The following is a 12,928-nucleotide window of genomic DNA, read 5'->3' on the forward strand; positions in this document are numbered from 1 at the left end:
AAACCTACCCCAATTCCCCCCCTCCCGGGGTCCCCTGCGAGCCCTCCGGGAATAGCCTCTCCCAGAATCCCGGTTTTCCCGGAGAAAACCGGCGCTCCCGCCTCGCCTGGGGCAGGTCAGGCCGGCTCCCGCCTCCTCCCCATCCGCTCCCGGGATTTGCTTCTCCAGCCTCCCCTGCGGGGGGTTCGGGCCCGTGCGAGCGGCTGGCACCCCGTAATCATTAACGCTAATTAACACCGGTTGCCCCCCCCGTCCTGATGGGGGTCGGGGAGCAGGGGAGGTGTGTGTGTGTGTGTGTATAAATGTGGATGCCACGCTTCAAACAGCCCCGATCGGACCCGGCTCCGCCGCCTGTATCGCTGTGGCGGTGCTTCCACACCCACGCGGGCTGTGGGGCTTTGTCCTCCCCGCTGCTCCCGGGGTCGTGTTCCCTCGCAGGTCATTCCCAGCCGTCCCCACGGGGTGTTTGGGGCAGCTCTGACCACCCACCCCCAGCCCCTCCTTTCCCCGGAGCCCCCCCGCAACAAGAGCAAGGCAGAGCCGTGAGGGCTGAGCCCGCCCGGGGAGCGGCTCCGTCTGCCGAGGAGGGGGGAGATGCTTCTCAAGAGGTGCTTTTTTATTTATGGCTCCCGTCGCCGGGATTTTTGGCAGGTGCGGGTTGTTTTTCTCCTGGAGTACACACACACACGCGAGCACGTGGGCCGCGTGTCTGTGTCAGATCCGGGGAGCCGGTGGTTTGCCGGTGTTTTTATTGGAGCCGGGAAGCGGCTGACGAGCAGTCCGGGGGGAACGAGTCGGGCAGGTCTTTGGCCCGGGCTGGGAGTGGAGGAGGAGGAGGCTGTTTCTCTTGGGTAAGGATGTCTGCTGGGATACCGGGATCTGGGGAAGGCTTGGGCGATCCAGACCCTCCTGGGGATGATGCTGCTGTGGGGTGTGAGGCTGGAGCAGACTGTGGGGTCTGCAGCTTCCTCAGAGGGGCAGCTCCGATCTCTGCTCTGTGTGAGCAGGGACAGGACTTGGGGAATGGCTGGAGCTGTCAGGGAGGTTTAGGTTGGATCTCAGGGAAAGGTTCTTCCCCCAGAGGGTGGTTGGGCACTGAACAGGCTCCCCAGGGCAGTGGGCACGGCCCCAGAGCTCCTGGAGTGTTTGGACAGCGCTCTGAGGGACAGGGTGGGATTGTTGGGGGTCAGTGCAGGGCCAGGAGTTGGGCTGGGTGATCCTTATGGGTCCCTTCCAACTCAGGATATTCTGTGATCTTGCTCCGGGAGGCTGATCCTGCTCCTGGGGGATGATGGCATTGCTGTAAACGAACTCTGACTAATTAGTCCTGGTGGGTCAGCGGGGTCACGTGAGGAGCTGGGAATAAACACCGTGGACTGTCGTGGGGGCTGTCAGCCCTGCTGGACCTGGGATCTGGGAGGTGGCAGCCCTTGGTGCTGGCAGGACACTGTGGCGGTGGGCACAGCGGTGGTGGCCCTGGCTGTGATCACAGGGCAGGACAAGGATCATCCATCACTGGGGGGACACAGCCCCAGGAGGGGCTGGAGCTCAGGCCAGCTGCCAGTGCTCCGGCTTATCCCTTAAAAAAGCCCCATAAAACAGGGCTGGAACCTTTTTTAGTGCAGTAAACCGTGTGCTGCTGCTGCTGCTGGCATTTCCTGCTTCCCTGTCAGAGCAGATGTGGGTCAGGCTCCTCCGTGGCTCCACTGGCTGGGATGAGGGGATGAAGGAGTGAAGGGATGCTGGGGCTGCACCCTCTGCCCACACCGGTGCAGTCACAAGAATAACTTTGGCTCTGAGGTGTAATTTTTGAGCTAATTTTAACACTTCCACATGGGGAGCACTTGCTGCTCCCTGACTCTCTGGCACCGCCAGGCCGGGCATGGAGTGGGGTGTCCCGAGGGCTTTCAACATCAAAGCCTTCACCTACCCTTTAATTTTCCCCCAAATAGTTGTGGGGGGGTGGGGTGGGGGAGGCAGAGGGGGGAAGAGGAGTTTATTTTCCTGCCTCACCGCTGTCCCCCTGTCCCGCAGGTGCCAGTGTCGAGTCCCTCTCGGTGTATGTGTGGTAACAACATGTCTGTCCCCCTCCTCGCCGACGCCGTGACCGTCTCAGGGGCAGAGCGGGAGACCGCTGCGGTAAGGGAGGGACCCCATCCTGCTGCTGCCACCTCCCTCCTGGCAGGAGGCTGGAAAACAGGGAGCTGCTTCCATGAGGTTCAGAGGAGCCTTGAGCCCAGCCTGTGGTCCCTCAGCTCATGGGGGGTGGGGGAGGCAGGGCCAGCCAGGGCTCGCCTTGCTGGGGAAGAGTGACTGTCCTTGGGCTGGGGTGTTCCAGTGTGGCAGCACAGGCACGGCCTGGCAGCTCGGCCTTGGAAGCTGGAGCTGAATTGGCTGTTTGAGCTTTTGAAAGAAAACACAGTCCCCCACTGGGCCTTCCCTGGGGTGCCCAGGCTGCTTTCCCTCTGTCCCCCATGGCTTAGGGGTTGCTGTAGCCTCAGATGAGAGCCCGTGGGGATGGGTTTGTGAGGGCTCGGTGATATACAGAAAAAATTCCTCCCCGTGAGGGTGGGCAGGCCCTGGCACAGGTTTGCCCAGAGAAGCTGTGGCTGCCCCATCCCTGGAAGTGTCCAAGGCCAGGTTGGAGCAACCTGGGCTGGTGGAAGGTGTCCCTGCCCAGGGCAGGGGGTGGCACTGGCTGAGATTTAAGGTCCCTTCCAACACAAACCATTCTGGGGTTCAGGCTGGGCCTCTTCCACATCCCTGATCCACCCATCCCTCACGCTCCAAACAGCACAGACGTGTCCTGAGCGTCGCTGAGTTGAGTCTCTTCGAGGCAGTGACTCAGTGCCCATTTGCCACCTCACTGCCGGCCCAGCCCAGCCCTGCCCCTCTCCCAGGGCTCCAACTCTCACACCAGCTAATCCTCTCCTTTTTCTCTTTGACAGGTCATTTTCCTACATGGCCTTGGAGACACGGGGTGAGTGTCCCTGGAGCAGGCTGTGCCTGGGATGTGTGGCTTTGCTGACGTTTGTGTTTTGCCCTTTGCCGCTGCTGTCCCCCGGCGGGGAGGGAAGGGCTCTGATATCCGTGTGGGGCTTGGGGCTGGGGTCCATAGGTTTTCCTGCACCACCCCTGACAGGGAATGGCAGGGAATCACAGGGAATTGAGGCCGGCAGCTGTCTGCACTTGAATATTTATGATGCCGGCAGCCTGGCGGCCCCCACCCCCCGCGGGTGGATTCTGTGCTGCCTTTCAGGATTGCTGATAAGCACTGCGGCTTTTCCAGTCCTTGGGAGCGCTGGGAGCCGGGCTGTGCCTGGCCCAGGGCATCTCTGGTGTGCAGAGCCGCCTGGGGAGGACAGTGTGGGGTATGGAGGTGACAAAGGGGCTCCTTCCCTCTGCAGGAGATCCCCTCGTCCTTGTCCTCCCTGCCTCCAGCTCCTTTGTGTTCTGCCCTCGCCCTGATGCAGAGGGGGATCAGTGCTGGGGCTTCACGGGGGGATCAGGCTGTTGGGGTGGGCAGGACCTGGTAAAATAACATCAGGGAAGGGGCAGGGGGGGCAGAATCCTTGGGGGAAATGGCTCAGACAAGCCTTGAACACCCTCTGCCCTCCCCTCTCTCGCAGGCACAGCTGGGCCGACGCTCTCTCCTCCATCCGCCTCCCCTACGTGAAATACATTTGCCCTCACGCGTAAGTGCTGTCCTTGCCTGGGGGATACCCCGAGGGGGGAGTTGTGGGGGGGACTGTGAGGCTGCCAGGGCTGTTTGTTGGGGCAGGCAGATGGTGGCCTGAGCCGTGGGGCTGCACAGCCAGGCTGGCTCAGCTGCCGTGGCCGGTTCCTGCTGCAGGCAGGGCGGTTCCCCACAGAGCTGACCAGCACAGGAGCTGCTGCTCTGAGGCTCTTTTCCTCCCCTCTTGTCCTCTGCTTATCCCTGGTGGCTGCAGTGAAAGCCAGAGGCACTGGAGCTCCTTCTCCATCCTCTGGTCAGGCAGGAGAGGGCTCAGCAGAAAGGGAAGGACACGGCCCTGATGTGTCCCCAGTGCCAATAACACGTGCAGGGGGCACTCACTGGGCTGGGAGAGCTCTGCTGTCCCTTTCCAATGTCCCATCTTGGCCTTGGGAGCAGCAAACACGAGAGGGATGCAGGTGCTCTGCTCCCCAGCTGGGCTGCTTGGCAGTGCCCTGGAGCCTCCAGCTCATCCAGGGCCTGCTCAGGGATGGCAGGTGATCCCCAGGGTCACCTTGCAGCCCCAGGGCCGGGTCTGGTGGCCCTGACCTGCCACTTTCCCTTGGGAGTCGTGTCCTGCAGCTGTGGACAGGAGGGACAGTCCCCTCCCTGTGCCCCTTGGCTCTGCCTGGAGCTAAACCAGCCACGCTGTTTCTCCGCAGGCCCCGGATCCCGGTGACCCTCAACATGAAGATGGTCATGCCCTCCTGGTCAGTGCTTTGGGGGACCCTTTTTGGGGGAGTGGGAGGGATGAAGAGGCAAAACCCACTGCCCTGTGGGGGTCTGGGAGGGCAGAGCACACCCAGCTCCTGCCTCCCCACACCCTGGGTGCTGGGAGGGGTTGGGGCTCACCCTGCTGCTTCTCCCAGGTTTGACCTCATGGGATTGACTCCGGATGCACCTGAGGATGAAGCTGGGATCAAGAAAGCTGCAGAAAACAGTAAGAAGCTTGGGGGAGGGGGAAGTGGCGAGCTCCTGGGTGCCTCTCCCTCGCTGGGGCTGAAGTGGGTGTTTTCTTTCCACCTCTCCTTTGTTTCTGCCCTCCTGTGATCCCAGTCCACCTTCTCCCTGGGATCTCTGCTTCTCCCTGGTGTGCCAAATGTCCTGTGTGCACCTAGAAGTGTCGGGTGATGCTTCTCACCCCCTCCCCACCTTCCACTGACCCGTTTCTCCATCCCCTTCCAGTTAAAGCAATTATTGAGCACGAGATGAAGAACGGGATCCCCGCCAACCGCATCATCCTGGGGGGCTTCTCACAGGTGAGCCGGAGCACATGAGGGTCGGGACCCTCATTTGCCCTCCAAAGACCCCTCTCAGAGGGACATTGAGGCGGGTGAGTGCGCCAGGATCCCTCCCAGCACTAACTGCCTCCTCCTCTGCTCCAGGGCGGTGCCTTGTCGCTGTACACGGCTCTCACCTGCCAGCACCAGCTGGCTGGAATCGTGGCGCTCAGCTGCTGGCTCCCGCTCCACAAGGCCTTCCCACAGGTATCCCACGCATCGAGGGGTGGGGCAGGGAGGGTTTTCCCACCTGGAGTTCTCCAGAGCGGAGTTTCCCCGCGGCCCTGTTGAGCAGGGAGCTGCCGGGTGGTGCGCTGGGCACAGGGGATGCAGCACTGCTGCCCATCCCTGCTGGAATGGCCTCACCTGAGCGTTTCCTTCTCGCGGCAGGCGGCGAACAACGGCGTGAACAAGGACATCGCCATCCTGCAGTGCCACGGGGAGATGGATCCCATGATCCCCGTGCGCTTCGGGGCCCTCACTGCCGAGAAGCTGAAATCTGTCGTCACCCCCACCAAGGTCCAGTTCAAAACCTTCCCCGGCGTGATGCACAGTTCCTGTCCTCAGGTCAGTGCCGCGGGAGGGGATGGGTTTCCCCCCAGGAATGTCTCTGCTCTCAGTGAGCAGGGATGGGACACAGGGAAGGGCTGGAGCTGTGTAAGGGCAGGCTCAGGTTGGATCTCAGGGAAAGGTTCTTCACCCCAGAGGGTGGTTGGCACTGAACAGGCTCCCCAGGGCAGTGGGCACAGCCCCAAGGCTGCCAGAGCTGCAGGAGGGTTTGGATGATCCTCTCAGGGACAGGGTGGGATTGCTGGGGTGTCAGTGCAGGGCCAGGAGTTGGACTGGATGATCCTTGTGGGTCCCTCCCAGCTCAGGATATTATGTGATTCTGTGACCCTCGGGGTCTGGAATCGCCTTTGGCATCTTTGGGACCATCCCCAGCGCGGCGGGTCAGGGAAAACACACGGGATGGGTTTGTTCCCAACTCGCTCCAGGGAGGCTGCACAGCCCCTGCGCCCCCATTCCCAGGGCAGGGCCCACCCTTTGGGGTGTCCTTGGTGCCCTTGGGGTGACGGGCCCCGCGCTCCCCGCAGGAGATGATGGCGGTGAAGGAGTTCATCGAGAAGCTGCTGCCGCGGATCTGAGCGGAGCCGCTCGGGACTGTCGCAGGGGAGGGTGCCGAGGTCACCGCCGCCCATCTGCCCCCGTGACCCGCCCGCTGCCAACAGAAGCCATGGCCCCCCACTGCACCTCCCGCTGCCCCCACTGCCCCCACCGCCGCCTCTCACCGCGCCCTCTCGGGCCGGGGGTGCCCCGGCTGGCCCTGCTGCTCTCGGAGCCGAGGTTGGAGCTGTCGAAGGCGAGTCTTGGAGTGGCCTTTCCTCTCCTCCTCCTCCTCCTCCTCCTCCTGCTCCGAGCGGGTTCCGCGGGGGTCACCGTCCCCTGGGCCCCGCGGCCTGCGGGGCTGGCATGGGGCAGGGGAGGTGTTTCTGTTGGGTTTGGGTTTTTTGTACCAGTATTAGGGGCGGGACGTGCCCGGGTGCGGAGAGGGGAGCGTGGCGGGCACAGGGCAGGGCTGGGGCACCCCTGTGTCTCGGCCCGGGCTGTGCCCTCGGGGGCTGCTCTCGGCCTCCCCTCAGGCGACTCACGGGTTTTCAATCAGAGCTCAGGAACCCGGGACTCCCCTGCAGACGCCCCCAGGCCCCGGGGCGGGCTCTGCCCTGGGCCGGTACCGCCAAAGGCTGCCCAGGGCCGGGGCAGGGTCAGCGCAGCCCCCGCACCTCCCGCACGGCCCCGCCTGTCGCACACGCACACTCCCCCCGGCCTGGGCAGCTCTGCCCCCCTGAGATAATCGCCTCCTTCCTCCTCCTCTTGTTGCTTTCACAATCTCCTCCTCGGCCCTGCGGGGGTCCCAGAGGTGTCTCCCCCCATCCCCAGCCCAGCTCTGAGCCCTGACGCTTCGTTTACAGTCACAGACGGAGCCGTCTCCGGCCCCGTCCTTAATGTCTCTCTTGCTGCTACTTGTCCTTTCCTTTGGACTTGGGCTGGCTCGGGGAGGGAGAGGTGATGTCCCTGGACCCCAGGTTTGGCTCCTGGCGCAGCTGGAAGAAGCAGCTTTGCCCCCAAGCCCTCATCTCACCAGCGTCTGAGGCCTGGGTGCCGCTGCGCCCCGTCCTGTGGGCAGTGCGAGGGTCTCTCTGCTCCCTGGGGCTGTGGGCTCTTGTCCCACTGTGTACAATCACAGGGTCCCCTGGGTCCCTTGCCCATGGGTTTGTCCTCTCCTGAGTGCTGGCATCGTGCTGGCTGCGGGGCCGGGACCGTCCCCAGCAGCTCCCCGGGACAGGGCCCCGAATGTCTCCTCTGGGTGGGCTCCTGGCCCCCCCTCCCCTCCCCTCCCCTCCTGCAGTGGCTGTTGAGCAGCGCTGCCCTCGCCTCCCCCTCGGGCTGAGCCCACACCCCATGGCCTGGGGCTCATCATGTATTTTAGAACTCCCCCACACCACCCCTGGCCCCAGGGCTGTCCCCACTCCCCCCTGGTCTGGGCCCAGCCCCTCACCCTGCGGAGCCTCTGCCCGGTGCCCCAGGACCAGCAGTGGGCTGGGGCCAGGGCTGGCACCTCCCCAGGGCCAGGGGCTGCTCTGGGGGCTGCTGGGGGGCTCTGGAGGGGGCTCTGCTCCAGCCATGCCCCCCCAGCCCGGGATGCCCAAAGCAATAACCCGCTCTCCGGAGAGTTGGATCTGTGGGACCCACCCTTGGTTGGGTTCTTGGCTTGGGGTTTGGTTGGGTTTTTAATTTTTTTCTCCCCTTCGGGAAGTCTTAAACCAGCAAAGCTGGTGCTGGTGTTGGGGGGGAGCCCAGCACTGCCCCTTTCCCGGGGGTCAGTCCTGCTGGGGCTTCTGTGTGGTGTTTTAACACTGCTCTGTCCCCTCTCCCTGTGCTGGGCCAGGGTGGGGGCACGGGGGGCTGGCTGGGGTGGGAATGCAGCCCCCTGTGGATCACTGAGGGCTGGCTGGGGTGGGAATGCAGCCCCCCGTGGATCACTGAGGGCTGGCTGGGGTGGGAATGCAGCCCCCCGTGGATCACTGAGGGCTGGCTGGGGTGGGAGTGCAGCCCCCCGTGGATCACTGAGGGCTGGCTGGGGTGGGAGTGCAGCTCCCTGGGGGGGTACCAAGGGCTGATGATGGACAGACCGACCTGATTGACTGTGAACTGGAACCGTGTGCGATGGGGGGGGCCTGGGACCATCCCTGGGGGGGGGCCTCGTTTGTCCCCCCTTCCTGCAGAGCATTCCTGCTCACTCCCCACCTGGGAACCCGGGAGGGAGAATGGCTTCTCTCCATTCCTCAATACAGCTTTTGGGTTTTTTTCTTCTTTTTTTTTTTTTCCTCCCCTTTTTTTTTTTTTTTTTCCTTCTCTCGTCTTCCTTGTACATGTTTGGGGTTTTCTGTGTGTGTGTGCGTGCGTTCCACAGAGAAACAAGGTTAAATAAATCCTGAACCTACCCCGGAGCTGAGCTGGCCTCATTCCTGCCTGGGCAGGACCCCCCAGCAGCACCTCTGGGAGGGAGGGGTGGGGAGGGCAGCGGGTTAGAACGAGGCCCCAGGGTGCCATTTCTGGGGGGCAGCAGCTCCGGCTGAGGGGAAGCAGAACAAAGCCGCCACTTAGAAAGTAGGAAAGTTTATTTAAAAACAAATCAAAAGCTCAATTCATAATTTAGAAGCATAAGTTATTCATCCAGCCGCCAGCAAAGGGGGCCGACTGCGTCATCCCTGCCTGACAGAGCCCTGGGAGCTGCCAGGAATAAACAGGAGCAGCACGAGAGGCTCCTGGGCAGCCTTTGGCAACGGGATTTGGGAAGCGGCTGCCACAGGGAACGTGGAACCAAAACCAGGCACCAGTGGGGTGATAACCCGGGCCAGGCTGGCACTGCCCTGGCAGGGGGTTCTCTGGCTCAGCAGGAGCACGTGGGATGAGATTTGGTCCCCAAAACCATGCTGGGGGTGGGGAAAGGTGGGTGTGGGTGTGTGCAAAGCCCTTGGCCCCGGAGACCTGGGCTGGGGAAATGAGCCATGGTGGCCTTGGAATGTGACTGGTCCCTGTGGGAGTGGGGAAGGGGGGTGTTCCTGGGGCTCAGCACCTTCTCCCTGCCCAGGGCAGGGGCTGTGGGTGCCTCCCCCCGAGACCAAGAGCCAGGTGGGGCAGCAGGGAATGGGTGGGGGGGAGTTCCTCTGCAGTTTGGGCTCAGCAGGACTCCCAGTGTCCAAGTGCTGGATGCAGCCACTTCCCAGGGCACAGGGAGGGAGCTGCAGGACCCAGCCAAGCACAGCCCCTGGACATTCCCGTGGGGGGTTCCATGGGAGCCAAACCAAGCCCTGGCTCTTCTCTCCGTTGTGGTTCTGCTCTGTGAGATGCAAAGGACCCGAGGGGGATGAGGATGAGGAGCAGGGAGGCTGAGGATGCTCCAGCCTTCCTGTCCCGTGCCAGAGGCAGGAGGGGGAGCTGGAGCTGCTCCCAGGATGGTGTTGGCCCTGCTGGGGCTGCGGGAGGCAGGAAGGGCTGGCCTGGAGCAGCCCCCGAGCCCGGCCAGCCCTCGGCCCCAGCTCAGTTCTTGCTGAAGCCCGTGGGATTCTGCAGCTGCCACCGCCACAGGTCCTCACCTGGAACGGGGAGAGGGGAGGTGAGGGTGGGCCAGGCCTGGCACTGCCCCATGTGCCAGGGAGGGGGTGTCCTTACACATCTTGTCCAGCCCAAAGGCAGCTTTCCAGCCCAGCTCCCGCTCGGCCAGCGCTGGGTCCGCGTAGCAGGAGGCCACGTCCCCCTCCCGCCGGGCCGTGACCTTGTACTTGATCTGTAGGGAAAGCAGCTCTGGGGGCTCAGGGAGGGGACTGAGGGGGGGGCTGCTGTGGCAGTGATGGTTTGGGGAGGGGGCTGAGGGAGGGTTGGTGGGAGCAGCTGGTTCTGTGCCCTGCAGGTCAGGCCTTACCTCCCTCCCCGAGGCTTTCTCCATGGCCTGGACCATCTGCAGGACAGAGTAGCCGGTGCCTGTGCCCAGATTGTAGATCTGGGAAGAGGATAAAGGGACAGGGATCAGCTGCTTTTGGAAGGAGACAAGGGCCAAACCCCGCCTCTATCTCCCCTGAGGACCCCACGCCCCCCAGGGCTGGCAGCCCCCCCGGGGTACCTTGCAGCCACAGTTCTCCTTGAGCTTCTTCAGAGCAGCAATGTGGCCCTTGGCCAGATCCACGACGTGGATGTAATCCCTGACTCCTGCAGGGAGCCAGAGGGTGAGGGCAGAGCCCCGTGCTTGGGGTGACCCCAGGCTGGGGGGGCTGCAAGGGCAGTTCTGCTCCACCCTTTCCCCGCCGTACCCGTTCCGTCATCCGTCTTGTAGTCGTTCCCAAACACGCTCAGGAATTCCCGGCGTCCCACTGCCACCTGAGAGAGGGACAAGGAGCCCTGTCAGCCTGTGCCCCCCCCCCTCCCCACCCCATGATCCCAGGGGTCCCCAAAGGCTGCAGTGGGGCGGTACCTGCGCCACGTAGGGCATGAGGTTGTTTGGGATCCCCTGAGGATCCTCCCCGATCATCCCCGACTCGTGGGCACCGATGGGGTTGAAGTAGCGCAGGAGAACGGCGTTCCAGTCCTGGGGGGGGGGACACGGACACTGCCTGGGTGGGTGCCTGGGGGGCTGCCTGCTCACCCCTGCCCCCTGCTCCCAGCCCAAAGGGGCAGCCCCTCACCCGCTCTGCTTTGCAGAGATCCCGGATCATCTCCTCGATGAAGAACTTGGATTTGCCGTAGGGGTTGGTGCAGCCTCCCACCGGGTGCTTCTCGTCCAGGGGGAGGTATTTGGGGTCCCCATAGACGGTGGCAGAGCTGCTGAACACGATGTTCCTCACGCCGTGGGCCTGCATGGTCTGGGGGGGACAGGAACAGCCAGCACTGAGTCAGGGGGATCCCTGTGCTGAGGGCCAGCCCTGCCCAGGCACCGCCACATCCCGGGACAGGGGCTGGGCATGGGGAGCACCGGGAGCAGCCCACGGAGCAGCACAGCCACCTCAGCACAGGATCACACGCCCTTGTTCCTCCTGTGGAACCCAGCCAAGATCCTGGCCTCTCCCATATCCCACAGCAGAGGTCCCTCAGGCTTTACCCCGAGGCAGGGAGTTCTCACAGCGTTGATTTGGGTGGTCTCTGCTCTTTTCCACCCATTCCCCGTTTTTCCTGCAGCTCTGAAGTCCCCCCTTTACGGTGGTCCCAGCCCCCCTGCAGCCCCTCAGCACCAGCCCGAGCACCCCCCCCTCACCTCCAGCAGCCGGATGGTCCCGGTGAGGTTCACTCTGTAATATTCCAGAGGCTTCTGCACCGACTCCCCCACCGCCTTCAGCCCCGCGAAGTGCAGCACGGCCGAGAACTGGTGCTGCACGGGGGGAACAGCAACAGGACATGGGATTTCTGGGCAGGAACCAGCCGGGATTCCCCCCAGGAATTCAGCCCCCCCGGGGGGGGTTCCACGCCCCGCAGGAACAGGGATTCCCTCAGCTCTGCCCTTTTCCCCCCCAGTGAGCCCAGGGCACCGCAGCTCCCGCTCTCACCTTCCCGAAGAGCTCCTGGAGCGCGGCCCCATCGGTGATGTCCAGCTCCTGGAACAGGACGGGCCGGTGCGCGATCTGCTCCACCCGCCGGAGGCTCTCGGGCAGCGCGTCCGACCCTGCGGGGATGGAGGGGCGTGAGGAGCTGGGATTTCTGGGGGGTGCCCGGGCAGGGACGAGGCTCCTCCGTACCTCGGATGGCGTTGTGGAAGTTGTCGATGACCACGGGGACGTATCCAGCCTCCAGCAGCTCCAGCACGCAGTGGCTGCCGATGTAGCCGGCGCCGCCCGTCACCAGGACCTTCTCGGCCATGGCTCTCCCTGGGGCAGGAAAATCCCTCGGGCTCCGTGTGGGGCGGCCTGGAACGGGCACGGCTGGGGCACTGTCACGTCAGCAGCGCCTCCCGCCCTTCCTGCAGCTCTCCCGGGGACGGGGATGGGCTGGAGCGCGCCCTGCCAGCCCGGGCACACCTCCCGGACACGGAGGGTGGGTCTGGCACCGCCACAGCCCGGGAAAAACCCTCGCCCTGCCCGAGAGATCCCGGTCTCTGCCGCATCCCACAGCGCAGACCCCTGGGGGTTCACCCCAAAGCACAGGGGCAGGGATGAATTTGGGTGGTCTCCGCAGTGGGGTCGGCTCTGCCCCTTTCCCCACCCATCCCCTGGTTTTCCTGCGGGTCTGGAATTCCCCCCCCTTCGCCGCCCTTCCCTGGGCTGGCCCCGCTCCCCGGGACACTGCGGGGATGTCTGTGGGACCCGGGAGATCCCGGGAAGGAGCAGCAGCTCCTGCTCCACGCCCGGAGGGAAGGACCGGCCGTGTCACCGGGATGTGGGACCAGCACGGGGAGAGCTTCCACCCCCCCAAAACGCTGGGAGGGCAGTGCCGGGGGGGAACAGCCCATTCCCATTCCCATTCCCATTCCCATTCCCATTCCCATTCCCATTCCCATTCCCATTCCCATTCCCCGCTCACTCACTCTCCGCTCCCGCTCCGGCTGCGGGCGCGGCCCCTTTAAGGCCCCTCCATGGAAACGTGTCCCCCCCCGCTACGGGAACCCGGCGCGGACAAAACACCTCCGAGGGACGGCGGCGCCTGGCGGTGGGAGGAGGGAACTGCTCCCTCCCCAAAATCGCCCTTTATTGCCCCATTCCACCCCATTTCAGCACTTCGTATTTGAAGGTTTATTTAATTGCTGCAGTTCATTGAAGGGATGGGAGAGACAGAGCTGTAGGCAAAGAAAGGCGCAGCCACAAACCCCACCCAAAGGAAGGACGAGGCTCCCGCCTCGCAAATGAACTGTTAAAATAAATTATTTTAAATA

General features: G+C 63.7%; 2 protein-coding genes across 2 annotated transcripts in view; one reads left to right on the forward strand and one right to left on the reverse strand.

The window, feature by feature from the left end:
- Positions 1-8,519, forward strand: part of LYPLA2 (lysophospholipase 2) — a 9,226-nt gene extending 707 nt beyond the window's left edge. Inside the window, exons 2-10 of the mRNA XM_027903427.1 lie at positions 2,035-2,139; positions 2,949-2,980; positions 3,630-3,695; positions 4,396-4,443; positions 4,603-4,673; positions 4,919-4,992; positions 5,119-5,220; positions 5,404-5,580; positions 6,108-8,519. Of these exons, the coding sequence (XP_027759228.1) occupies positions 2,062-2,139; positions 2,949-2,980; positions 3,630-3,695; positions 4,396-4,443; positions 4,603-4,673; positions 4,919-4,992; positions 5,119-5,220; positions 5,404-5,580; positions 6,108-6,158 (699 nt within the window). The 5' untranslated portion in view covers positions 2,035-2,061 and the 3' untranslated portion in view covers positions 6,159-8,519. The remainder of the gene's footprint in view (positions 1-2,034; positions 2,140-2,948; positions 2,981-3,629; positions 3,696-4,395; positions 4,444-4,602; positions 4,674-4,918; positions 4,993-5,118; positions 5,221-5,403; positions 5,581-6,107) is intronic.
- A 156-nt stretch (positions 8,520-8,675) lies between these two features.
- GALE (UDP-galactose-4-epimerase) lies at positions 8,676-12,637 on the reverse strand. The gene is made up of 11 exons (XM_027903424.1): positions 12,584-12,637; positions 11,799-11,966; positions 11,610-11,725; positions 11,321-11,434; positions 10,755-10,931; positions 10,544-10,657; positions 10,383-10,449; positions 10,196-10,281; positions 9,998-10,075; positions 9,748-9,862; positions 8,676-9,671 (listed from the first exon to the last, which is right to left on the reverse strand). Exons 2-11 carry the CDS (start codon positions 11,917-11,919, stop codon positions 9,616-9,618), a joined length of 1,044 nt encoding a protein of 347 aa, XP_027759225.1. The 5' UTR covers positions 11,920-11,966; positions 12,584-12,637; the 3' UTR covers positions 8,676-9,615.
- Between the last annotated feature and the right edge of the window lie 291 nt (positions 12,638-12,928).

The sequence above is a fragment of the Empidonax traillii genome, unplaced genomic scaffold (assembly GCF_003031625.1).
Source record: "Empidonax traillii isolate 1590-97213 ecotype Southwest subspecies unplaced genomic scaffold, ASM303162v1 scaffold958:size599741, whole genome shotgun sequence".
Taxonomy (NCBI): Eukaryota; Metazoa; Chordata; class Aves; order Passeriformes; family Tyrannidae; genus Empidonax; species Empidonax traillii.

What these genes read in the sequence shown, in the direction of transcription:
- GALE (XM_027903424.1), bottom strand. Translation starts at nt 11,919, where the DNA reads ATGGCCGAGAAGGTCCTGGTGACGGGCGGCGCCGGCTACATCGGCAGC. An exon ending in ATCTCTGCAAAGCAGAGCGG is followed by an intron (nt 10,658 to 10,754) that starts GTGAGGGGCTGC and finishes CCCCCCCCCCAG; the next exon opens with GACTGGAACGCCGTTCTCCT. An exon ending in AGGAGAACTGTGGCTGCAAG is followed by an intron (nt 10,076 to 10,195) that starts GTACCCCGGGGG and finishes TCCTCTTCCCAG; the next exon opens with ATCTACAATCTGGGCACAGG.